This window comes from Athene cunicularia (assembly GCF_003259725.1).
Source record: "Athene cunicularia isolate RWA chromosome 1 unlocalized genomic scaffold, athCun1 chr1_part1, whole genome shotgun sequence".
NCBI classification, from domain to species: domain Eukaryota; kingdom Metazoa; phylum Chordata; class Aves; order Strigiformes; family Strigidae; genus Athene; species Athene cunicularia.
The window spans coordinates 69,976,599-70,004,204 of record NW_020799091.1 but is presented as its reverse complement, the minus strand read 5'-3'; the positions used below and the strand labels follow the sequence as shown (position 1 = coordinate 70,004,204).

Genomic DNA, 27,606 nt, shown 5'->3' with positions numbered 1-27,606 from the left:
AGTACAGCTGAACACTGGATAACTTCAGTGATAGCTCTCAGCAGGTAGAGGTCTGCTGAGCTCAGTGTTGAACTTTAAGGTCATTAAACTGAGTGCAGAATACTTAGTCCACTGCTAGATTAAATCATTTGAGGCTTTCTGACTTATAGGTAGCTATTGGTATATGCATGTGAAAAGATAAAATATTTTTGCTGAAAATTTGGATCTTGCTGGATTCCTGCTTTCCCATCTGCTGCCATGTTTCACTTACCTCTGTGTTAAGGGCTGTATCTGGGTTGAATAGCTAGAATGATACAGTCTGTTCTTTAGTTTTCAGTTGCTGCCTTTCTTTACATAAAATTCTCTCTAATGAGAAATGGCAAGAATCTACTGATAAACCATACTAATCATAAAATTCCAGTCTATGAATTATATCATTTTAACTTTATCCTCCAGGAAGACTTTTCAGTCTCACTATCCTCAGTTTCTAGATTGATTTAGGAAAAAAAAAGTTCACATGAATTCTAAATCAAAGCAGAAAAAATGAATCTATACAGTTACTATAATTTTTCCCAAATGAATTTAGGTGGAAACAACATGTGATTGATAACAAGATGTAGTAGGATGTGTTGTACATATCATAAGCACAAAAATATTATTGGTACCTTTAGTTTTACATGTTGTTAAATGTACACAACTCAGGATGCTTTATCAAGGTAACTAAGTCTGGCAGTGAAAGACACAAATAAGGAAATCTGTTTTCCCTTCCTAGGTTTCTCAGGAGAAACTGAACAAGTCTTGCTGCTCTGAGGTCAATCTTTGCCACACTGACAGCGAAGTAAAACATTTTGCTGTAAGCCTCTCTGAAAACTAGTCTGCCCCATGTATGAAACTGAATGTGAATAGTCCATTGAGATTCTCTTTAATGTCTCCTGTCTGCTTTGTTGAAAGTCATTCCAAGAGTGCAGCCCTCAACATGTTTTCAGCATGTGAATTTATTTTGCAGTCTACATCTCCAGAGACAGCTGTGGCCCACAAACTGTTAGGGTCTCAAAACTAATGCGTCAGACCCAGAAGACAGAGTGTCACAGTACTGCTCTGTTTTGCAGTTTTAGCAGTAAAGCTTAGAAGTCCCCAGCAAAAGTAGATTCACAGAAGCAATAACATTTTATTACCAACCAGCCTTAGTTTCTCCCCATTTTCAAATTGCGGACTGAATTTATTCGAAACCAGAACTTCTGCTCTCTTGCTTAAGTTAAAGGAAGTTTTCCTTAACAGCCCTTGCTCAATGTTTTAAAATGCCAATTAGTTCACTTTCTCTGCTTTTAATCTTCTTTACGGACTTTCTTCTATGTATATGTCACACTTTGCTCTTCTGTGTGTAGGTATCTCATATACTACTTCTTATCTCTCTGTCTGCAAACCAGCAGACTCTTCTGCTGTCTGTCTCTTCATCAGTGTCTGAGACATATGTGTAGAATCAGGGTTCTCCTAAAAGGATGTAAACCCATCCTGGAAGGAATCTGCTTACTGATATAAGATGGTAAGAAAGGAGAGAAATTTTTCATATTCCATGACAAAAATGAATTTATAGGCTGGGAAATGCTTAGGGTTGGAAGCCCCCTTTTAGTCTGCATTAAAAATTAATTGCTTTATAACTAAGCTGTTTTGATTCCACAGGTGCCTTTCCCAGATGTAGCTCCATTGCACAAAGTGCCAAATGGAGTTTCTTGCAGGAGTCTCATTTGGTGCTGCCTCAGACTAAGGCAGGTGAACCCTTATGTTACAAACAGTGACTTGGCCTTCTCCAGTGGCTTGACAGCTGCAGTGGAGTAGCATATGGGCAGCAGCATAGGCTGTGGAAACCTGTTTGCTAGAGAAAGCCACCCTTTCTCATGGTTCATTTGACAGTCTCCAGATTACTAAATATTCACACTTTTAATATGTCATAGTAAATTGTATTAGAAATTAATATGTATGTGACAGACACTTCTACCCTTGCAGAACACAGTGTTTTCCATTTAGTTTTAGAATTTATCAGGTTGGATTTTTTGAAGGCATGCTCACAGGAAGAATTTGGCTCTCAGATTAAGATCATCATTGCCTCACAGATTAAGATCATGTCACTGTTTCTGCAGTGTCCTCTTGTTTGAAAAGATGAAGGAAAATGACATCTGTATGTAGAGTTCTCAAACAAGGTTTTGGGCCGATAGCAATTTTTTTTTTTGTCTTAAATAAAAAATGACTGAAGATGCCTTCCTGTCCTCCATAAAATTCTACTTATTTTTATGCAGAATAAATGAATATAAGTCTAAAAATGTTGAGGAAATGTATTTGTTTGGATTACACTAGGAAAAAATAAATTACAATATTTAGTTTAATCCTGAAGAATTTATACATCCTTCTCACACCACTCTCTTGCTCTAATACCACAGCTCAACTAGCGGGGGAGGTCAGAGGTTTCTGAAAGTGCCGGTGGTGTATGGGTTTTGTCTCCATAGACAGACCAAGCTGTAGGCAGCACACAAGCCAACAGCATGCTGATGGAGTGACCTGCTGTATGTTGGAAGGTATCTAGACTGAATTTCTGTCCTGGTGACACAAGTAACTCTTGACATATGTTTACAGAAGAAATGGCTTGTTTTGAGGGTAGCTGGGAAAGCATTTTCAAAATTTGTACTATGCATTTACAAAACAGCTTGGTCTAAATTAGTGCCTGCAGATAAAAGATTATTTTCCTTTGATGAGCAAGAACCACATCATAGGGAGATTGTAACCATGACTTTCAGTTTTAGGAGTTTTACAAGCTAGGGTGTCTTCCTTGCAACGAATTCTCCTTGGTTAACCTCACAGTTGTAGAACTAAATGCAATCCATTTAATATCTAGAAAAGTGTTTTATCCATTAGAGGAGTCCTAAAAAAAGATACACCTCAATCATGAGGTGCCAACAAAAAAAAGATCACCATCTCTAGAGGTGTAAATAAGGAGGAGGAAAGTGCTTTGGAGAGGATTTAGCTTTCAAGATGTAGCAAAGGGGAGCCATTGGGTTGAAAGTCATTAATTGTTGAGGATGGAGAAGGAAAGTGATTGTAGCAAAAACAGTGTGGAAAAAAATGGAAGCAATACTGGAAATGAGTGTTTTGATGCCATAAGAATTTGTCATTAGAAAGGGAGAGAAAGGCACACATTTTAAGACGTCGGGTTTTTTATGATGGGGAGAGAAGGAGTGAAAAATAACCTTCAGTCATGAGTTTGAGTAATAGAGATGGAAATGGCGATATACAAGGGAGAGAAAAAAGCTGCAAAGTAAGTTTAAGAATTGGACTTGGAAAGTGTTAACATTCATATAATATGAAGACCTTTGTGCTCTCTAAACGCGATTCAAATTTTTACATTTCTTTTTGAATTTCTTCCAGACCTGTGGGAGAAGGGTTCAGGATAAAAAGTTTTTTTGTTAGATCTGCAACTTTCATCTGCAGGACTAGATTGGTTTAACTTGGAATAGCACTTTGAGAGATCAGATTGATGTTCAGTTTTAAAACTGATGTTCCTGCCTAAGTTATCTTCTGCCTAGTGGTTGTACGACAAATGTTCTGGTCTAAGTATATGCCAGGCTACTGAATGCTGCTTTTCTGCCTACGCCCAGGGTGGCCTGCCACCTGCTGAGGTGTTTCAGATGTCACAAGCTCTTTTAGGTTGTTTGTTCCCCCTCCACGATTCAAACCCTTTCAATAAATAGTCTCTTTGTAATTGCTTGCTCTGAGCTCAGTTTCTGAGCATTTCAAAAGCAGAGTTGTTTGCAGCCAGTCACGTTCTTCTTTCGGCTGCAGTAAAGACCTTTTTTTTTCCCCCCCTAGGGTACTGAATGTCAGTGTTTTATCATTTCCTCCCCAAGGCAGGTATGAAGGCAAACTACAGAGAAGTTTTCTTTCTGGAGCTTGGCCAGAAAGAATGCTTTTCCACCTGAGTTTAGATACATATTTAAGTACCGTGATGAATTTTGACCAAGATTTGTAGCCTGGTTTTGGAGTTCAGTGAACAGTAAGTAAAAATCATGCACAAACATTTTTTTCTAGTTGTGAGAATATTATTTGCAAATAATTTATCTAGTAATTACCACAAAAGAGTGAGCTTGATGAGGTAACCCTCCCATGTGAAAAGAATCGAAGCACAATATCCATTCCTATTAGTTGGCCTGCTTAGATTTTAAATTGTTCAAAATGTATTAAATAAGAGAATAAGAGTTTCCTTGAAATAGTGTTCACAAATGTCACTCTTTATAATAGGGCAATAGTGAAAAAGAGTTTATATTTGTAAGTGTGCCTTTTTTATTTAACTATGTACAAATGTGTACACATCTAACAACCACTAAGTTCTTGAAAATATTCAGGTTTTTAATTCCTCAATGATTTTTAAAAAGTGTGGATAATTATATGATAATTATTATGGAAACATATATTTTGCTGTAAAAACGTCTTGGCTAGTAAACTGATGGAAACAGGCTATCAAAAGTTATATGGATGGTGTGTCATTCTTTATAAATTGCCTTTTTTATTGATGATAGTTCAGGAGTTGTGGAGAAGTGGCAAAGATGACTTACTTCCCTGCAGTGCTCTTTAATTACAAGGTCTTTGAATAACTATGTTAACAGGTAAAGATGTACTGTCTGTGTTAGCTGACTGTAGCTCATAATTCCATTGGGCTGGCTATTATTCATAGTCATTTTGCTTGTAAATCAGTGGGACAGGAAAGCAGTGCATTTATCTCTGTGCAAACAAAAGTATTATTCCAGCTTAGTATTTCATATTCAGCTACACTCATTGACTGGCTCCAGTAAGTTTGGAATATTAATGAGAAAGACCAGCATCTTTAATTCAAGGGAAGCAACAGACAGTGTGAAAACAGGAGCTCTCAGTATAGTCAAATTGACATTGAAAACATTAAATTAATTCTTATCCTGAATTTTTTTGTATCAACAGTAGTCAAGCTGTTGAATCTGAACTACTCAAATGTTACTAAAGGCATCCTACATTTTCTTTAAATAGTATAATTTTGCATTTTGTGGTTCTCACTTCTTCAATATGTATCTCTATTATTTACTTTCACCAAGAATTTTGCATATAAAATTTGCATTCATAGACGTACTTGTTTTGACTCAAACCTTCAAAGATTCATATCACTGCATATGATTTGCATGGAGTTTGGTCTTCTAATTCTTCTCTGATGGAAGTGAGGAACATTTTTATATTCTGTGAATTTCTGCAAAATAGCCTTATATAAGACTGAATTCAAACTGCACCAGGACCTAAAGCATAGCAATTTGAGGCTTATGCACAGTCTAATGCAGGATCTAATGCAGTGTGTGTACTCAATCATGAATATTGGGAAGTGCTCCCAGTACCCAGTTTAGGTGTGGCCTTACTGATCTTCATTAAGAAAGCATTATTGGGAAATATCTTGTAATTATTTTATACCAGAATTTTAGAGATTTTAACATTTTTATTTTGTTTTGAGAACAATATGGTAATCTAAACATCTTTTAGTACTAAAATATAGCCTGAGGCTGTTTGCGTTTCCCCACATTAATATTCTTGTCTTGTTGGGGCAAGCAGTGATCCAGAAATGTAAAGACAGGCTACATAACCTGTGAGAGCAGTTAAATATGGAGAAATTGGTTACATATAGCTTAAGATAAGTCACTATGTTTAAAACTTCAACTGTGCTTTTCAGATCAGCCCAAAGTACAAGTTAAGGCCTATTTTCCTGCCAGCTACATGGAAGAATTAGAATTCTTTTGAGTTGTAATGCCTTTTACTGCTGCTCCATTCTTGGGGATGTACTGATGTGAGCAATAGATGTTTACGCTTCAGATCAGGGTCTCCCCGGGGATTTATACTGATACTGCTTCTCACAAAGTGACTTTGTAGATTTAAATTAAAAATGTCAGGCAGTTCTTCTGTTCTGGCTATGAGTACATGCACTAGTGAGAGCACTGCAGCAACCTTCAGCTCTTACATGTTTTGTTCAGTTACTGTGATAGAGATGTCTCTGACAAGTCTCATAGCTCTTGTGTTTAAGAAACTGCATGGAAAAATAGAAGCAAAGAAGAGATAATCATAGTGAATAGTAAAAGAAGGCTATAAATAAAAAGATCTTTATGTTCATATTTCAGGTCCCTAGCTGACCCTTCTGTTCCTCCAGATCAGGAAGAAACTTCTGAGAACCCATTTACCCAAAAATTGCTGACCTCCTTTCTGCTGAGCCACAGCCAGTTAGGAAGGGTTAAGTGTGATGGGGCATGAGCACTGGCTCACAAGTGAAGCGTTATCTCACCCCACTGGGAATTTGTATCAGGGCATAAGACAGCCAGTGATACCAGTGACAGGGCTCTAAAAGCATCGTACAGCATCTGATCAACAAAAGTTTGCCAGATGCTACTGTGCTACACATTTAGGCTGACTTCTGAATATTCTGGGACCTCTTCTATTCACAAGTTGTCATTCAAGGTAAGGTCAATGTTTCCATACAAAACTGCCAAACCTTTCTTCTGTCACCATCACAAAAGGACACAGATGTGTCCAGTTTGCTTTGCCAGCTAACCAGCAGGCATCCAGGACTGCCAGGTAAAACTGTCCACTTTGCTGTACCTGCCTGGGTGTGTTTGGTGCAGACATGTAACTGAATAGATGTGGAGATAGACCACAGTTTTATCAAAGATATAGCACCTTAAATCTCCCCTTGTACCTCTCAGTGTCAAGAGGTGTGCCTGAGTGTGCCCAAGTTTGTGGTTTCCCTGTTTATGCAATCTCCATTGAATGCATGTCCACAGAGAGAAAAGTAATTCCTTAGTAACTCGTTAAATAAAATTCCTCAGAATTGACAAAAGAGTACAACCAAGGATGCTTCCAATATCCTTGCAAATCAGAAATCCACATATTACACAATTTCCCATCTTAGTTTCAGAGTAGGAAGAACAGTTAACATGTTCTGCAAATATATAGTAGCATCCAACTTTGTTTTCTTCTGCAAGGTTCTTCCAATAATATTACATGCAAAAGGGTTTTTTCTGTTGGTTTTTTTGGGTTTTTTTTTAATCATTACCAGTTCTTTAAACAGTTTAATTTTGTGTGGCACTGGAAGTAGCTAAGTCTGGTCTATGGGATAAAGCTAATTTCTGGAATTGCAGCCAGAAGAAATTTAGAGGCAAAAACATGCAGAGCATCATCTCAGTTGTTCTGAATGCAAGCATTGCACCCTGGGACCCACTGAGATCTCAGCTGATACTTGGATAGGTAAATGTTTTTCCTCAGCCTGAACTTTAGATCAGATGAGAACATCCAGATAAGATGGATATTCATGGATGGATGTTACCCAGACAAGAACAGAAATGGAAGGAAAATTTAAAACTATAATTTTCAGGAGGAATTTAAGAAAATTAAACACTTATTCTTCAGTCTGAGACTTTGATTTTGCCTCTTAAATGTGAAAGTGGTGAATTATTAATGTACTTTTCACTAATTATTTGTTCACATAGAATAGCTGAACTATGTTAACTTGTCGTGTGCTTTTGTGCAGTGATTAGATAACATTGAGCTTTAGAGCTTTAAAGGAGATGTGTTGGTATGGCAGAGTTATGTGGAGAAAAATAATCTCCCAAACTGAGTATCATTGAACAACTGTGCATGTAATTAACAATAAATACCATTCCTGAAATGTTCTTTCAACTGTTACATGTTTAACTAAAAGAACTGGAATGATTTTTCAATTAAAAACTGTTGTACTTAGGAAGCACCTTTCTTTAATAGTTCTTTACAAATGGCTTTTTTGAGTATACATAGTGAATATATTAATGCATTTTTAATGGCCTGTGTCAGGTAGTTCTGAGATCAAATGAGGCAGGTGTGTAGAACCAGAGGAATGAGAAGGAAAAAAATTTCCATTGAAGTGTCTGAATCTGTTAAAGAATGTGTTTTCCCTCATTAACTTTGCAGAGCTGTGCTGAATTTACATTTTAAGATGTACTGTTGAGATATGAAGAGCTCTCTTGGAATGATTACCTGATTGCACTGGCTTAAATGCAGAGCACCAAATGGAGGATTTAGTCCACTGGTTTTACGCATCTAGCTTGCACCTGAATTTTAGACACTCAGACAGTTTTCCCAAGTGTCTTCATGCCATTAGTTAGAAGACAAGGACCCTGGAAGACTTCTACACAGAGCTCATGTCTTACCAAAATTTGGCATTTAAGATCTCCCTTGGATGAGTTTCTGCTTTAATTGTTTAGGAAACAGGCACAGATACAGGCCATTGGTGTTATTAATTATCTATTGAGTGGGTTCCCTTCAGGCAGGAGATTGTTTGTTTCTCCTTCCATATTTGCAGAGCGCCAAGTTCGGGTGAATCCTTTTGCAGTGGCTTGGAGTAACACTGTAATGTAAATATTCAATCAATATTTATGATGGCTGAAATTCAGGATGAGAAACTTACATGGCTGTGAGCCCTCTGCTGAGGTAGCCATATGCTTTACATCTGTTTTTTTGCTCTAGGTACCAGTGAGCAGTGTTGTCAATTGCAAGGTTTGCGTTTGGTGAGGCTCAGAAGACGAAGACGAGCACTTGTTGCATTACTTTGTTCAGAAGAGAAGTTCTCATATCTCAAACTACCGAAAGCTTTGTGGCTTTAGTATGGAGGTGACTGACACCTAGGTTTTAATGTCTGGAGGGCTGAATGCAAATTACATCCAGGCTGTTCTTCCACTTCTTCCACCTCCTTGTGTGATAACCATTTAGGAAGCCTCAATACTAACTACTACCTATCCATCCTGCTAAGTATAAGCAACTGATAGTCTTCTCTCCCAGTATATCTGTTTACTGGAAAAGTGATAGGAGTTAGCATTTTTGGCAGTAAGCATAGGAGTGTTGAAAATCATACCACTTAAAAAAAAAATAATCAGTAATAGATGTCTCCCTGAAACAGTCCTAGAGTTTTAAAATCAAGTACTGGCAGACAGCCTTTTCTTTCTTCACTTTGTGTAAAGTTAAATTACATGTTCGGCTTTTATGTTTCATGTTGTTATTGCAACAAGTTTCTTGGCCGAAAAATCATTTATTCCGGGTAGCAAATGTTTCATTATAGTGAACAATAGTGAGGTTTCTTTCAACATGAGGTATAATGGAGATGACACTGCCAAAAGAAGTTAAATTATTACTTCCACATTATAAACCTGAATTACTGAGGTTTCCTGGGTACATTTTTTTTCGTAGCAAGTTTGACTTGTAACAGAAAAATTAGCAGTTTTCAGAAAGTGTGAATTTAATAAAAGGCACGTCATTGCCATACATACACATTTGCTTCTAGCACCTGTAACATACGTTTGCAATTTCTAATCCTCCAAAAAAATTAAAAAGAATATTTGAAGTCCATGAAAACAAGAAAACTTCTACGTGCTCTTAAAATAATGTGAAGTTTAAGGGTTCTATTTAGAAACTTCCATAATGAGAGATTTTGTTCTCTTCATGTTCCTTAAGAACACACTGTTAAACTGTTTTGTCTGATTAATATCAGATTCAGGGCCTCTTCATGATTTATTTTCATAGAAACAGATGTTATCATTTGTGGTGGAATAGAGGCATATTCTGGGCATTATGTAACCTTCTTTGGCATTAACTTATGCTACATGTTTTTCCTTCATTCTGCCACAACATTGTAATTGTACCAACGTGTTTCCATAGATACTTAGCATGTTCAGACTCTGTGTAATATATGCCTTGGTCTCATAGATAGCTCTTGTTTTTAAACTCAGAGATCTGCTACACCTGTAGTTTTCGAATCACAATTGGTACTCGTTATAACACAGCTGTTTTGTGCACATATTTCAGTGCTGTCCACCAAATCTGCTGTTGTAGCCTGTGGTGAGTTATGCAAAGTCTCTGCTTGCCACCAGAGTGTTAATAGAATGCTATGGGCTCAGTTAGTGTGAACCCTGTCCACATCTGTAGAAGTGTCAGGAGGAGAGGTGGAGGACTGAATGTGAGGGCTCCAGCCCAGGCAAGGGAAAGAACAGTCAGTTTGGGAAGACTATGAGTATGAAAAACCTGCTGAGAAGCAACTGGATCCTGGAGCCTCCCTGAAGATAGTTTGGCCTGGTGTAAACCTTCTGTCTTTGTGTTACATTTTGAGGCTCTCCTTCAGGAGTTGCTACTCTGCTTGGGCCCTGCCAATTAGCCTCAAGGTTTTTTTAGTTAGCTTGATTTTAACCAGGAGACTAGTCATGGCACTTGTAGCCAACTAATTTGAACACTTTTTAAGTCACTGGGAGCAGAGATGTACCTGATACGGTTTTTTGCACTACCCCACTCTATTTCTGCCTCCTGAGACGGAAAGGAAGGACCTGGCTGACATCAAGAACAGATCCGAAGTATGCTTTGCGCATACACAACAACTCCTGAACCATGGTTTTTGGAGGGCTTTTCCTCTTCCATGAGGAAACTTAATTTCTTGCTGTATTTCTTTTAAAGTCTACTGCTTCAATGACCAACCTCAGTTGGCTGGGAAGGCAAAGGAGTCTGATTTCTTTTGAAGTGATGATGATTGTTACTTCAAAAGCAGGTCAGCGGATGGGCTTGGACTGAAAAACAACATTTCATTTGGATGTTTTGAGAAGCTTGAAAACCTCTGGGTTGCAGCCGCCACCTGTGTAGAAAGTGGTATGCTGTGTAAGCCAAAATGAACAGACTGAACACCCCAAAAGGTGCAAGAGAACATCTTTTATCTTTTGCTAAATGTATTTTACAAGCCCTGCTGAGATGACTATAGAAACCTATGTTGGGACTCAGCTAGGGCAAGTGTTACATAGAAGCACAGGGGCCCCAACTGCTCACTGGAATTGGTGGAGCAAATCTGCGTTAGCCATTCCCATTCATTAACTGCAGTTTTTGTCAGAAGTATAAGAAATTATTGCCTAGGAGGTTCATCTCGATTTAACCTATTAAGTTCCTAATAAGTGAGCCTTGCACAAGTGGAACAGATTACAGCTGCATGACTTTCCCATTTACTTACCAAGTATTTCTTGTGATATCTTCCCCAGACTTTAAAAAACAAAAAAAAAAAAAAAAAAAAAAAACCAAAAAAAACCCAAAAAAAAAAAAACCCCACACCAAGAAGGAAGATTGCTCTTAAAAGTTTTTGTGTGTAGTTTTGTGATCTCCATTTAAGTAATTTTGAATAATTTCTTACTATACCAGAATGGTTAAAAGACATTCAAAAGAATAAGACAATTATTTTTGTAATGTTTAAATAGAGACAGTTTGAAATCTTCAGCCTTTTGTAGATATAAACTGATGTCTACATGGCCAGAAAAGCAAAATTCTGGGCATGATCTTTAGCACCTCATGCTGCAAAGGAGACCAGAAGAGGGAAAAAAATGGTTAATAGGAAAAGAAAATGTAATTTCTGAGTTTCTCTGTTTCTAAATTTAAAAGTGACTTTTAAAGAAAAATGATCATCGGTATTCTTCACTGTGTTTAGTTTTTGCTGTTAACCAAAGCCAGTCTCAAAATTGGCACAAACCTGCAGGCTATCCTGCTTCAAAACAGAGCAAATATATGCAGTAGGTAGACTAATAGAAATTTTTAATAGCCATTTTCTCCATGCTTATACACTGAAAGGATGTTGCAGACTTTCCCTTCTATGTTCGAAAGTGAATTTGCTGGGATAATCGCATTTCATTGTTGCAAAAGAACATTAACCTCTAGAGGAGTTCAGCTTGTGCCAGGCCGCATATGATGTTGGCTAACAACAGTGTTATGTCCATGCAGCTATGCCAGATAACTTTTCAGCCATCCATTTTTAGATTTCAGTCAGTGTCTACCTGTAAAGATAATGCTGAGAAAAGTGAAAGCACTGGCAAGTTCTGCTTCTGATTGTATCAGAGAAGAACATGAAGATTTACATGACTGTGGGTTTAAACCACAGCTGACAGATACATTCTTTGCATGCAAATATGTTGATAAAGATTAGGTTGTGTGAAGGAGGATGGATATTTTTAATATGCAAATCCACCACAACGTTACGGTAGCTGGGCCTAGCTGTCTGAAATTAATAGTTAAACATGATGTCCCGATCCAATGTCAGGGGAGGTTTCGATACGATCCCAAGAGAGAGATTAAGACACAAACGAGGTCAAATGCTGTATACGCAAAATAGGTTTTTATTATTGAAAAAGTGGAGAGGGGTAGCGATAGGACAGAATAGGAGGAAAAGGCAGAAATAGAGCAAGGATGTGGGATAGGGCTGCAAGAATAGTCACCACCATGGATCCAGTGGTGTCCCGTTGGTCCTCAGTCCTTAGTTCTGTGGTAGTGGGTGCACACAGTTCTCGCTTTGATGGTAGCTGCACAAGAGCAAGATTTTCTGCTGCCTTTTTAAGTTCATAATACCAGCTGATCAGCATGTCTTCTGCCTTTATTTTTTTTTTTCCTCTGGTCCAACAGGTTTTGTCACATCCAGCGTCAAGGGCAGGAAAGTTTGCCTCTTATCAGTTCATTAGCAATGCATGCATGGGGTCTGGCCTACACAACAGAGCCACAAATGGCTACAAGATGGGGCCAGCTCAGTCCATGTCTGCCCCTTTGAGGCTTATGTAAAGAGTCCGGACAATGCAACTGCAAAGAAGTGGAGAGTGCATCCTTCAATACACTCCCCCTTCTCTGGGCAGCATCCCCCAGACCAGTTCACAGCAGCAGCTTCTCTTGGAGGTTTGCACAGACACAAGCAAGCTTTGAGACAGTCATAGGACATTTCAGTCTCTCACACATGGTGATTTAGCTAGAGACTGACAACAGTATCTGTCTGTTCCTTTTGCAAAATGGCAGTAGTTCATGACAGCATATTGATTTGGAAGACTTTTATCTAATTCTCCATGTCTGAAAGATAAGAATTAGTATCTCGGACCTCTTCCCGTGGTTCATCATGGTTTGCAGCTTTGGGTTCTTGCAGCATCGACCTTAAGTTTATTATAGGTACTAAATATATCTTCAGTCTTGTGATAAGTTAGGACAGGTAGAACTAGAGTCGTGGGGTTTTAGCTTCTGGGCTAAATATCCATGTCAGGGTTTCCTGTGTCCTGTGACCATGGGAGGGGGCTGGACCCACTGAGATGCTGCCTCCCGGTCCTGTATTCCTGCCAGAATTCTTCAAATCCTTCAACAGAATATTCCAGGAGCTCAGATGATGTTCACTTAAACTTGCTGAAAGCTTTTGTTGAAGAGTCCTTTACAAGCAGTGCCTGAAGCCTGTGATAAGACTGCAGAGGACTGTCACTGAACGCACAGTAGTGATGGAGTCAGGACAAAGCAAGAAACATTAATTTCTCAGCTGGGTAATTATGAAAGAAGATACAGCAGAATTTGCAGATGATTTTAGGACATTAAGGACAAGAGACAGGAAGGCCTTTCAGAAGCACCTGCAAGGCAACTGGACAGACAGGACCCTGCCAGGAAAAATTGTGCTGACTGTTGGAGTATCATAGAATCATAGAGTCACAGAATGGTTTGGGTTGGAAGTGACCTTTAAAAGTCATGTGGTCCAACCCCCCTGCAATGAGCAGGGACATCTTCAACTAGATCAGGTTGCTCAAAGCCCTGTCCAACCTGGCCTTGAACACTTCCAGGAAGGAGGCATCTACCACCTCTCTGCGTAACCTGTTCTAGAGTTTCACCACCCTCAAGATAAGATGTTTTTCTTACATCCAGTCTAAATCTACCCTCCTTTAATTTAATTGTCCTATTGCTAGAGGCCCTGCTAAAATGTCTGTCTCCATCTTTCTTATAAGCCCCCTTTAAGTATTGAAAGGCTGTGATAAGGTCTCCCTGGAGCCTTTTCTTCTCCAGGCTGAACAACCCCAACTCTCTCAGCCTGTCCTCATAGGAGTTATGCTCCAGCCATCTGATCATTTCTGTGGCCCTCCTTTGGACCTGGTCCAACAGGTCTGTGTCTTTTCTGTGCTGGGGACCCTAGAGCTGGACACAGTACTCCAATTGGGGTCTCACCAGAGCGGCATAGAGGAGAAGAATCACCTCTCTTGTCCAGCTGCTTGTGTTGCTTTTGATGCAGCCGAGGGTATGATTGACTTTCTGGCCTGTGAACACACATTGTCGGGTCACATCCAGTTTTTCATCCACTGTGTGAGTAACAAGTACCCATAGTGCTGCATTTTGTTGATGCTCTGTAAGAGTGCATGGGGTGTGGTCTCCATTACCTAAATGCCTGCAGGTGCAAGCCTGTGGTCTCTGGTATCTGGTGTTCATTCCAGTCCTGTGTGTCAGGCATCCTCCAAGCGTGGCCATTACTGTGAGGGGCTCAGCTGAAGTGTCAGCTTAAATGTTACATTTGCTCTATAGTTGAAAAGGGTACTGAACAGTTTGAAAACACCACCAAATATATAATGATGCACATATACCCACCTATGTATGTACTGTGTTTAATTCAGGTTTTCTGTCACAGTAGGCCAGTGCAATGTACATTGTCAGAGTCATGGAAGGGGCCCCTTCTGATAAGGGACTGGAAGAATAATATCTGTGAGTATACACTGAAGCAAAACTGTTTAAATCCCTGAACTTCAAATAAAATTTAATTTAAGCATTCTTGTATGCCACACCTTACAAACACAAAGGAGAGCTTAAATTTTAAAGACAACCTTTCTCTTACAAGAAGTATGTCATTCCTAGCTCTCTATATCATATAACTTCTGCAATTTTCTGGCACAATATAACAGCAAGAATAAAAATTTAGTAGGTGATACAAAACTTGGATTACAAAGTCCTGTCTCTGCAGAAGTCAACGGCAAAATTATATCAACAGGGTCACTTGGTGTTTTTGTACTGGCTAGAGGTATGACAGTGGTCTCGAGGAAAGCTAACCTGTGGGTTAAGAAGTGTAGGCTGAGCATGTTAAAGGAATGCTCCTAAAGGACTGTTGTATTTGTAGTGCATCCAGTATGTGAACCACCCCATCTGAAGACAGTATCATGCCATACTCTGCAGAGGGTACTCGCAGTGACCATTCACTGTCTGCAGTGAGACAAGTGAGTTCAGAGCTGTGCTAAAGGACATAGAGCAACCCTGGTTGAAGAGGATTAGGAAGTAATTTTCCATGCAGAGAGTAATTATCCATCCTCTACTGACCTTTGTTAGCAGAGAGCTGATCAAGTGGAATACTGGGCCAAATTTTTCTCCTGTGTGTCTGATGAAGGGAGCTCTACCTCAGGCCCCTTGTGCATGTGCACCTGGTCTTTCATTCATAGATTAACTGAATCACAGAATGCTTTGGGTTGGAAGGGACCTTTAAAGATGACCTAGTCCAATCCCCCTGCCATGGAAAAGCACATCCTTCGCGACATTGGGATGCTCAGAGTCCCATCCAACCTGACCTCGAACACTTCCAGGGATGGAGCATCCACAGCTTCTCTGGGCAACCTGTTCTAGTGTCTCACCACCCTCATCATTAAAAATATCTTCCTTATGTCTTAGTAAACATACCCTCTTTCAGTTTAAAACTGTTATTCCTTGTCCTTTCATTACAGGCCCTAGTAAAATGTCTCTCTCTGTCTTATAAGGACCCTTTATATATTGAAAGGCTGCAGTAAGGTCTTCCTGCAGCCTTTTCTTCTCGTGGCTGAACTACTTCATTTATCCTAGCAGAACCATTTGGCCTTGTGTTGCTCGACATCCACCCTTCCTGTCACAGTGTATACAGTTGTGGCAGTTGCTAAGCATGTGAGAGATGAGGAAATGCTAAAATAGCAATGCTTTTCAAACAATAGAAGTTAAATAAAAAATTGTAGTACTTATAGCATAGTATGGGGCTACTTGCTATTTTTAGCCTCATCATACTTCTATACTGCAACTCATTACACATGCATTTGAATGTCACTCAGTTTCACAGTTAAATAAAAAAGGATGAAGAGCAATAGCCACATGTGAAGGGATTTGGAGTTCCAGATTGCATGGCTAACAAACCCTTTAGATCTGCAGTGCGGTGATTTGTTATACATTATGGCACACTGGGCTTCAAAGCAATTCATAGTCATTAGCAGGAAAAGGTAAATGCTGGTTTCAGCTTGAGTGTGAAGTGTAATTTCAGCACCTAGTATGTATATTACTTGCCCTTGTTAAACTATCATGTTTTACACTTGGCTCTTATAAGTCCTTTCCAGCCTTTATCAAAATATAAATCACAGCCCTAATTTTCATTCTTCCCTTTATAAACTGTATGTTAGGAAAGAACAATGAAGAAATTCTGGGAGGTGAAACCTGATCTGATACATCCTTGTGCTACCTGACACATTATTGTTCTGCATTTAGGTTAAATACATTAAATGCATGAATACAAGCCAATTAAGTTAACCTGTAACACCAGTGAAGGCATGGCATGACTGTCAGTAACTGCAAAGTAACAACATTGGCAGGACTTGCATGTTTCCACTTGGTTATATATTTATTCATATTACTACCGAAAGTGATGTATTTTAAAATAATATACTTTAAAGAACATAAGATAGCTGCCACTACTCCACGCCCCATTAGAATCCCATTCTGCCAGTTAAAGTGCTGTCACAGGAGACTGTCTCTGGTGACAGTGACTGTGACAGTGCTGACAGCCATCCAGTGCTCACATGGCAAAAGGCCTGCTGACAGTTTAGAAAAGTGTCAGAATAGCAGCTTCCCATTTTCAGGAGGTATTTTACCAAGTTAATATTGTGGCTGTTTGAAATTAATTTCTTTCACAAACACAACAGAAGAAAGCAATTTACAGAGATGCCAAGAAAGCACATGAGTATGCATATCATGAAACTAAACCCTTGAGTTTTAGCTAGAATTAAATAAGCAATCGCCTGTTCCTTTTTCCTCTTGCTCTCAAGAAAAAGGAAAAAAGTAAAAAAATAGCAAACTAGCATGACCTTTAAAACTAGAGAGTTTTAGCAGCTGTGTCTAATTCAGGTGAGTAAGTTTTTGAACAAATAAATTACACTCCAGAATAAATGGTTCAAATGTAACTAGGAAGAAATTGCCTACGTAACAGGCGGCACTATGGCTAGAACAGTAATACTGCAGAAATATTTAGAAGAAATGACATTGTCCTCTCTCAGTAGAGCAGTTGGGACTGCATTTTTCCACATGACATGTCCTTGTAATTCCATGTTTAGTGAAGAATAGTGGAAATTCCTTTTAGTTGGGGATTTTTGACTCCTTCATCCAAGTATCACATACAGCACTGTGCAAAGTTTGTCCCTGTTGGAAGGAGGGGACAAGGGGAAACTATTTGAAGGTGCATCAGGGGATGATACATGATGGAGGACATTCAGGAGCCATGCCCAAGCCTGTTTGCAGTTCCCCCCTTGCCCTGAAAGTGACTCTTTTTCACCCAGTATGGACAGTGACCCCCTCCCCTTCATGGCGTCAGACCGATGGCTCAGAGCATGGAGGAAAGAAAAAGAGAGTGCACGAAACTCCTGCTTACCCTGCTTAGCCACATCTAACATCAACATGTTGTCCTCTGGGCCTTAAAAAGAGTGTCTTGGGAACTCAGACCTGGTTCTGAGTCAGTGGGAAGTAGCCTCCTGGCACCCTGCATTGCCTCTTCCCAGCATAACTTCAGGCCACCTGGGGACCTTCCAAAGGCACTGTACCTCTGTTACAAATCAATCCAGATCTTACTGGGAGCACCCCGATCTGTTATTTTTTTGATATATGTTCTGAAACTTTTTTTTTTTTTCCCAGAAATGAGAAGAAATACATAAGCAGATACTGGAAAGAAGTGAAAGTTGGAGACTTTGTGCAGCTTCGCTGTAATGAAATTATACCCGCTGACATATTGCTGCTCTCTTCAAGTGATCCCGATGGATTGTGCCATATAGAAACAGCTAACCTGGATGGTGAAACTAACTTAAAACAAAGACAGGTAGTGAGGAGATTTTTAGAGCTGGTAAGTCACCATTCCTAACTCTCATTTAAGATAAGAATTTATTTCAGGTAAGTGAACCGTTCACCAATCTACTCCACATCAGCTAAATCTGCTTGTCCTAGTAGTGCTGATGAATTACTGTTATGGTTGTCATTAAAATACTAGCACTTGCCAACAGCTGACTTCATAGTATCAAAAGTTTTACCATAATTTTTCCCTGAATTTGAATAGGAATTATTTGGGTCAATTGTGTGCGGTTGGAAAATGTTGGGGTTTTTTAATGGCTTCTATTGTAGCTTGGTTTTTGAAAACACATTTTAACTGCCCAGTGAGAAGATATTTAAATACAAGCAAGTACTTTTCCTGCCTGAAAACCAGATCAGTTTCAATTAGGAATTTTGCCTGAAACTCAAGTGTTGCAGAATATCCCTCCAGCACTTGGAGCATTAAAGCTTGTAAGATTTAAAGGGACAGCACCCTTTGGAAGTGTCTGTGCTGGAAAACTGTTTTACTACTCTCTCACTGTGCTTATCTCTCCCCAACAGCACTATTTTGAAACAAAACAAAATCCAGATCAGTTACTGTCAGCAGAATTAGAGGAAATTACCTGAAGTTTTACTTGCTTTAATAATCTTATTGAAATAGTATTTATTTGTATGCCCTGCTCTCCCATCATTCTTGCCAGCTAACCCCAGTTTCCTGTATTTCGTCAGAAAAAAAAAAAAAATCTAGAACTTAGCTACATGTTTTTTTAATAGTAGCTCTCTCATTTGAGATATTTTGCAAACAATGGGAGCTGCTGCCCTTACCACTGTCATCAAAGGTGGTAAAAAACCTATCAGAAGCCTATAATTGTACTGAGGTAGATCAGCATTATTGAAGTTACAATCCAACCAATAGGATAAAAGTCAATGTGCCTTCCAAATAATTCTTTATGGTAGATAGAGCCTTCCTCTGAATAGCTTGTAAAAGCATGAGATCAAGACTTGTTTAATCATCAGTGATTTCCACATAGAATTTAGACATGACATGGCAGCTACCGCCATGACAAGAAACTTAATCAACTACAGGCCAAATGTTTCAAAAACTCTGATTGTTTCAAAGAAGCTAATTGAATTCTTCTCAAACATCCCATCCTGTTCCCGCTGAGACAAAATTTCTCCCAGCGGGTAGAGCTTCAGGGAGGTACTCAGATGATGTATCCCACTACTCTGCCAGCATAGACTTCCTATGTGACCTCAGGCACATTATGTAGGACAAAAACTGTAGATTGCATATAGGCTAGGGAATACAGGGATGCTTTCATGTTTGTGGGTACAGTTATAAGCTAAGAGCATGTCCCAGCTCTATCTCAAAGGAAAACCTGGGAAGGCACCAATTCCTCCACTCATCCACAGCAGATGGTTGGATTTCTGTCATCCAAGAACATTTGACACAGAAGGTGTTGGTAAACACAGTGAAAGGAGTTGATGTGTCCAAGTACAGATCATTGCAAGAGTGGTTTTCAAGAGCCTTGCTGCCTGGAGAAGTCCCTTATACTGTGTCAGGATCCCTGGCTTCCTGTCAGCAGTCACGATTCAGAACTAGGAGTGTGATTCCTGGAAGCTGACGAGCTGATAGGGGACCTGCCAATCCTACAGACCCCTGCTCTTGGATGCTGTGATGCCTAGATATGTGCCTGAGCCATCAGTTGTGGAGTCACTCTTCTGTCTTTAACCAGCAAACACATGCATTAATACAGCAGGAAAACTAGGAGGAAGTACCCCTGCAATCTCATGTTTAGCATACTCACTGAAGTTTCAGTTCCTGATCCAAACCAGTCAGCTAAAGACTTCAGGTATGAGTTTTGTACAGTTTGGCAAGACCTGTAACCTTTAGACTGTTGTGCAGAAGTGAGTGGCAGTGCTGTTTCCTCCTCAAACGGGTTAAAGGTTATCAGAGACTGAATGGACCCTGTTAGGGAAGAAGGCTGAGGAAACGGTGCCTACCTAGGAAAGAAAAGCTAGGTTTATGTGCCAGGCAGCTCAGCACATCAGGGTATACGTGCCATGACTTGCTCAGCATACCCTGCTTTACTAAGGAAATGAGTTATATAGATACTTAAGTCAGCTCTGCAGACACCTAACACACTTTGCATTTCCAGCCTATCCTCCTTCCATATCTTAATTCTCTGTATTTTAGGATGATTGTGGAACTTTTCTATCTCAAAGGTATGCTCCAAAATATGTGGATAAATAATTTTTAAAAATAAATCTCAGATCACAGATGCCTGGCTACAATAGCAGTGAGGTCCTTAATAAATTGTCAGGGTTAAACTGGGGTCAATGACAGAAAGCTCATTGATTCCAGTGTAAACAGAAATGGGCCCCAAGAAGTCAAGTACTGAAAGAGAGCTTGTAAGAAAACCGCATGTGACTACCTCCCCTCTCTTAAAATAGCTGAGAAAGCAGGAAATATCCAAACCTGGGTTCCTGCGTTGAGTTGGAGGTAAACTGCACACCTGCAAGTACCAAGTCCTCAGCATCTGCAGCATCACTGAGCCTCTCTGTAACAGCATCCCATAAGTTATTCAGTAGAATACTTGCCATCCTCATTAAAGTCCTGGCCAAAACCTCTCTGAGCACACTGTTAATTCATGCAGCAGCAGCAGCATTCCTTCCTTACCACATGCTAGTAGGGATAGGCTCTTGAAGGTGTTGCCCTGCTGAGAGACACTAAGCAGTGGGATAGAGGAAGTGCCTGGGAAATGTTGGATGAATAGTAGGCCCACAGCCAAGTAGCATGGAATAGCAAGGTGATGCCTGTTTTTTGGAGTGAAGTTCGGTTCCTATCTGGATATGTCTTAATTTGCCACAACTGGAGTGAATTTATGGCTAGATCTCATAAAATACTTAGGAAGACTAAAATTTTCTTGCATCAAATGCTAATCATCCTTTTACCAAACCTCAGAGAAGTTCATTCCTAAGACTCTTACAGGACCTTCATCCCAACCTCTTCATGCTTTGAGCAAGAATGCTTTTACATTTTTATATTACCACTGTACTCAGCAGACAACTCTGTTATGTTTATAGCTGTTTGGTTCCATGTCACTCCGCAGCCCTGTTTTTCAAGCAGGAAAACAAACAAATAGATTATGTAGTCCTGACCCTCTCTTTCCCACACTGCTGAACTCTTCCTCCACCCCCCTTACAGAATGACATGCCTGGTCATGTGGCTTATCATAGGACAAGAAATGCAGATTTTTTTGGAAGCTTCTTAAAATATCAGCTGTCCATAATTTCTTTGAATAATGTCTCTGTAACAGTATCTCAAGCTTTTAAAAGATGCTGTGTTACAAAGCTTGGCATTTCTGTTTCTTCTGTGCACTAACCGATAGTTTCCAAGCACATGCCTGAGAAGCAGGTCGATGAAGGATAGCTGTTTCTATACCCATCACTCTACTGGGCATGAGAAAGAAGCGGGGGTGGAGGTAGGAACAGTTGTTTTAAGCCACTTCTTTGCTTTCCTTATTCTGTCCCTGCCCTGTGCCCACCCATGCAATTTATAGTCCCACAGGTCTGCTCTGAGCTGCTTGTCATATGAGCCTGGTTGCCAATTTGGAATCGTTGAAGTCGGGTGTGCACTGGGCAGTCCTCTTGAAACAGCAGCACCCTCTCCAAAAGCCCTCTCCAGAGGCCAGCAAGGCCAATGCTGTTACGTTGGATACAGCTGTCCTCCAGAAGAGCAGCCATTCTGCCAGTATGCTCTGAAGGATCTTTGTGTGTCTCTCTTCAGCATTAACAGTGTATAAGGTCCATAGTCTCAGAGAGTGGAAGGTCTTACAGTTTCTCCTTTCCAAACCTTTGTTCAGAAAAGTACCATTCTGATCTCTTTTTAGCCCAACTCTTGAAGCAGCAATAAGTAATTATAGAAGCTGTTCTGTATCCTTGCCTCCAGTGCTTTGCAGGCATTATTTTACTCTAAACATATGCTCAGAAGATCCAAGATCAGCGTTTGTGGGCTTGAATTGGACCTCTCTGCTTGTGAATTCCAAGGAACTGTTTTCCTTTATAGCACAAGTAACCAAAAATATTGCTTATTTTAGTGCTGCTTTGATTTGTCTGAGTAATTTATAGTAGACTGGGAACATACTGCTTGTTAGCTTTGCATGTTTGTTAATGAATGTGATCCGTCTGACATAAACCTGTACTTTCTGTACATGATTCTGCACCCTGTCAGTACACAAGCTGTGAGAAGAGTCACTGATACATTCCTCTGTGGCTTGTATGTCTGAAGATACCAGTTTGAATGTATAGCTCATTGTGTACACTCAAAATAGTCAAGAAAAAAGAAAATCGCTCAGTGAGTAGGTTAAAAAAGAAAAAAGGAGATTTTTCACAGGCCTTGACATTTTTTCCTCCGAGACTTTAAATACTGTGATCTTGTTATCCAACTATTACAGCGATGGAATGTGTTAGAAATGTTTAAAATAGTCAGGAATGTACTTCTGCAGGCTCCATCTTTAAAGCCAAAATGTTAGTGGACTGTGCACACTGAAACACAGATCCGTGTGTGCAGCATGACACACTCACTGTTCTAAATCCCACTGTGAGTGATGTAACAGTTTTAGCAGTGACCGGTAAGCATCTCTTGGAAAAAAAAAAAAAAGTGTTTCTTGGTATTCCACCAGTTTCCTTCTAATTTCTAACCCACCCTTGCTGCTGCCGAGTCACAGCAACCATTTCTGGTGAACTGGATCTAATGAGACACAGTAGGTAGGAGGAATCAATGTGTTTTCTGTGCTACTCTGCAGGCTGCTGTGTCACCACACCCTCCACAGTTGCTTATGGAATGTTTTCCATCCATCTGAGACATCATGTCAGCCGCTCTTCGGAGAGTGGATAGGCAGATACAGCTTGGGCAGCAAGAGCTCAAAACTCCCTTTCAGGTTTCATAAACTTGATTTAGGATATTTTGATAGAATGAATCTAGACTCATGAAAAACATTTACGTTTCCTTGCTTCACTGTTTTTACTCAGTATGCCTTTTAACAAAATCCACAAAGACTCACTGTGGATTCTGGAGCAGGTTATGGTTTATTAACCACTGGCCATGTCCTGGATGTTTATGTGGAAAGCTTCAGTTCATCTGAAAGCTAAGCTAAACCTGGCAGCTGCCATCCCCTGTGAGAAGGTGCATGTATCCTCTGAAAGTTGGTGGGGATAGGTGATGCATATTTTTTTTCCTCATTTTCTCCTAAGACTAGACCTTTGTTCAAAACAGGCTTGTACTAGCATGATTAAACAGGTTTAGATAAGCCTTACGAATGACTTTGTGGCTGCTTATTTACTGTCTAAAAAGCACATCTGATTTTGGTGTCAGCCTGTTTGGAAGAGTTCATTTGCATGCAGACTAGCACCAAAATAACTCATCAGTCTGATTTCCTCACAAGTCAGTATGTGAACCCTGCTGGAATATGTATAAATTCAGAGCCAGTGCTTACTGCAGGCACATTTGCTCATCTGTCCCAGCCTGGAAGCTGGGCTGCATTAACAGATCCAGTGTTCATTCCAGCCCTACCTGTTGCTGCATGGTGCTGGAAACATACTGAGTACAGCTGGACTTAGAGGAACAGTCCCACAGCTCCCTGTTCCAAGCATTAAGCCATTTATAACATCTCTTTCTTTCCCTGTGAGTCCTAGGCAGAAACTAGTCCAGAAGAGAAGAGAAGACTGCTTTCTAGAAGGGCTGCACTGTAAGCCTGGCTGTTGGTGGCTGCAGACTCCTCTATATATGAGGTACTTTGGGAAGGGCAACTGATGCTAGTTGCATGAAAACAACTTCCAGGACAGCCTTGGTATCTCAGTATAGATGTTCCTAAGATTTCATGTGCAGATGGCTGGTTAAACTAGCCCAGTTTGAGAGAACAGCTGAAGTTAAATCAGCACAACTCACCTGCTGATATGAGCTTCTTATCTCAGACTCTGAGTCTTCTAAAGCAACACAAGAATGGACACAGCTATACTCCCCCTGTCATTCCTTGTCCCACTGATACGAAGGCTATCATCCAGCTGAAATTAGTAGGAATAGTGCACTACTATAATCAAGTAGATGTGAACTAATCAACATAGTGTTGTTTAAACTGTAAATATTTCAACAGGGTAGAATCAGGCCACAAGAACCGTGAATGTCTCTAGCATCTTTTGGGGTTATCTGTTGTGCCCTTCTTTTTTTCAGTATTTTGAGAATGTTCACAAGGCTAGGAAAAGTGGCTTGAAAATTCCAGATATGCACATGTTAAAACAGCAGATTAGTGTTCCATCCCACACATGTTGCCAAAATTAGATCTCCCTGAGGGAAAAGAGAGTTAAAAAAAATAACCAAACAAGCAATAGAAAACAATGTTTTTCCCCATGTACTACCAGAATATTAAATTATAAACTGCTTTTTTAGTTTTACAGTTTAGCTGAAGATTTTAGAAAAGCATCTCTTGTAAAGAAGAGCTGTGTTTGTCAGTGCAAAATGTGATCGTGTCACACCCTTTGTCTGAGGTCATGCCTTGAACGTTCAGTAGATTCCTCTAATGAGTGTTGAATCACTATGAAAAGCTCTACACCTTTAGTGTATCTTTTTTCGGATAGTACCATGTTCAGAGATGACTTGCATGGAATCCATGGACGTGTCTAGTTAAAGAGGAAGCAACTACTGTCTCTCTAACAGAGAAACAAACATGTAGCAGCTGTGTGCAGAATAGCCTGGTGCAGACCAGGACCCAAGTCAGTGCTGTGGCAAACTCTTGTGCGAGCTACAAGTCCTAAAGGAAGGCTGAGAAGAATTTTTTGCTCTTCAGTTTTACCATGGCATTTACTCAGCTGTCTCACACTGAGAGATATGGGGAAATAAAAAACACAAGAATGATGGTTCACTTCCTCCTTGGTGGTCAGTTTTGAGCAAGGTTATCAACTCTTTCTAGTTTCAATTGTACAGGTGTCTAGGCTGCAAGTTTGAGTGTCAAGAGAGCTTCACTAGAGGGACAAAAAATTTTAAAAACTTCAAGAGAAAATTTTGGATATCTTAATCTAAGCATTTGGGGCAGAAGGCAGTGTAAGAGGGGTGGGGTGGGTGGAGGAAGAGGCCAGTTCTGAAGGGTGCCAAGTACTTGACTTTTATAATTGGCATTGGCTGTTTGTTTTGGTGTTTAAATATAGGTTAAAGGGGCTAAACTGATGAATGTAATCCTTCCAGCACCGGTGGAACAGTGGTAAATCCATGTAAGGAAATGTATTATGCCAGTGCTTGTGCTGCATCTGACCTCTAGAGAGGCAGGACATTTCATTCTCTGTATCGATAGTCCAGCATATCTCTGTTCTGCTGTTTCTCTGAAAAAGCATTAGAAAACAGGAGGTCATTTCAGGTCTGTACAGAAAATAAAATGTTGTACTGCTTTCCGGTTACAGAGTAGTAAACATTTGCATTTAAAACAAGTTAAGAAGAGACTTTACAATTAATTTTTTTTTCTTTGTCATGACTTTTCTGATCTCCTAGCCTAAGTTTTGCTGAACAGAAGTGTATTTTTGGAACTGTTTATTCCTTTGCCATACATTGGCCTGTCAGATGGGAACAGGAAATACCTGGAATATCTGTTCTCAGAAATAAGATTTTGTAATATAATGCTGAGAACTCCTGATTTTAGAGACACAATTGTTGAGCTGGAAGCACATCACACTACACTTGTCTCTGATATCACAACCCCAGTTGGCAGTATCAGTGATTAGGAAAGGATGAAAATGCCTTCTTTTCCAGAGCAGGAGGGTTCACAGTATTAAACCATGTTTAACCCCAGCTATGATGATATGGTCTCACTTTTCTTTGGAAGCACTGAGTTGGAGAAGGGGTCTGTTCTTCAGTCAGGAAAGGCATAGCAACAGAATGAGGAACTCCTGTATTTATCTCAGCATTCAGGATGTGAACCCACATCCCACTTCTCTTTTCTCCACCTGCTACCCTCCAGATCTTTCACGCATTTTAGTACTGATAAGGCCATGGAGGCCAGTGGAAATTTGCATTAAAATGTTACGTGCATAAGAAGTGGCTGGCCATATGTATCAAAACTGTTACTTCAATAGATTCATGAAAATTTCCATTCAATGGTTATTCTCAGGTTCATACTTTCAAGCTCTGCTATGACTCTGTGATGATCAGACACTTTATGTATGCATATATTCTTGTGAAAGAGAAAGCTATGATCATCCTGTAGGTACGTGACTGGAGAAGATACTGTTCTCCACACAGAAATGTAGTCCTTATACTTCCATTTGGTTTTGAATTAAAAACATCAGTAGTGCATGGAGATTTATAGACAGCAGTGCTAATACACTAATTCAGTTTTCTTAATGACACAGTAATGGACTGGTTTACACGAATGCAGGGAACACTTAGCCTTTTGACTTCTAAGAGAAAGAGATGTTTAACATATGACATGGTTAGAAAACATTTATAAGTTGTCATAAGCGTTTCCCATTCTCTACTTAAATTTTCCAAGCTTGTTCGCTTATTATAATTGTGTCCTGAATTGATTAAATACCAGATTCAAAACCATGCCTCAGATGGCTAAGTATACTCATATACCTATATAGCAATGTGGCCTGAATGGCTGAGATCACAGGGATATGACTTACAGGCTGCTGCAGTGTAATGGGAAGGGATAAAAATGACTTTATTCTGCTATTAAGTACATGGAGGCGGATGATGTCAGCTATTAAGAAACAAAAACCACTGGAGGATCTCCTGGTGATCCATGGGAAGCTGTTTCAGTGATCTTTGATTAAGGTAGATAACTGATAATGCCATGGAAGAAAAACTACACAAACTATTTTATTAATTGATGTTCTCCTTTCTGGTCTTATTCCTGACATTGGTTCTTATTGGTTGCACTTCCACATCTCACATTTATTGAATTCTTACAATAATGAATATTTGCATAAGAGTCATATAATCATGGAATAGTTTGGGTTGTAAGGGAACCTTTAAAGACCATCTTATCCAACCCCCCTGCCATGGGCAGGGACACCTTCCACTAGACCAGGTTGCTCAAAGCCCCGTCCAACCTGGCCTTGAACACTTCCAGAGAGGGGACATCCACAGCCTCTCTGGGCAACCTGTTTCAGTGTCTCACCACCCTCATAGTAAAAAATTAATTCTTATATCCAATCCAAATCTACTTTCAGTTTGAAACTGTTGCCCCTTGTCCTGTCACTGCAGCCCTTAACAGAAGTCTCTCTCCATTTTCTTCTAATCTCCTTTTTAGTATTGAAAGGCTGCAGTAAGGTCTCTCTGGAGCCTTCTCTTCTCTAGGATGAACAACCCCAACTCTCTCAGCCTGTTCTCACAGGAGGGATGTTCCATCCCTCTGATCATTTTTGTGGCCCTCCTCTGGAGCCATTCTAACCACATCCACGTCTTTCTTGTACTAGGGACCCAAGAGCTGGATGAAGTACTCCAGGTCGGGTCTCACTGGAGCAGAGTAGAGGGGGAGAATCACCTTCCTTGATCTGCCAGCCACACTTCTTTTGATGCAGCCCAGGATATAGTTGACTTTCTGGGCTGCAAGCACACATTGCTGACTCATGTCCAATTTTTCATCCACCAGGATCTCTAGATCCTGTTCTACAGGGCTGATCTCAATC

At 40.0% G+C, this 27,606-nt stretch overlaps 1 protein-coding gene across 1 annotated transcript in view; it reads left to right on the top strand.

The window, feature by feature from the left end:
* Positions 1–27,606, top strand: part of ATP10A (ATPase phospholipid transporting 10A (putative)) — a 118,833-nt gene that overhangs the window by 28,579 nt on the left and 62,648 nt on the right. Inside the window, exon 2 of the mRNA XM_026854895.1 lies at positions 17,758–17,962. Within this exon, the coding sequence (XP_026710696.1) occupies positions 17,758–17,962 (205 nt within the window). The remainder of the gene's footprint in view (positions 1–17,757; positions 17,963–27,606) is intronic.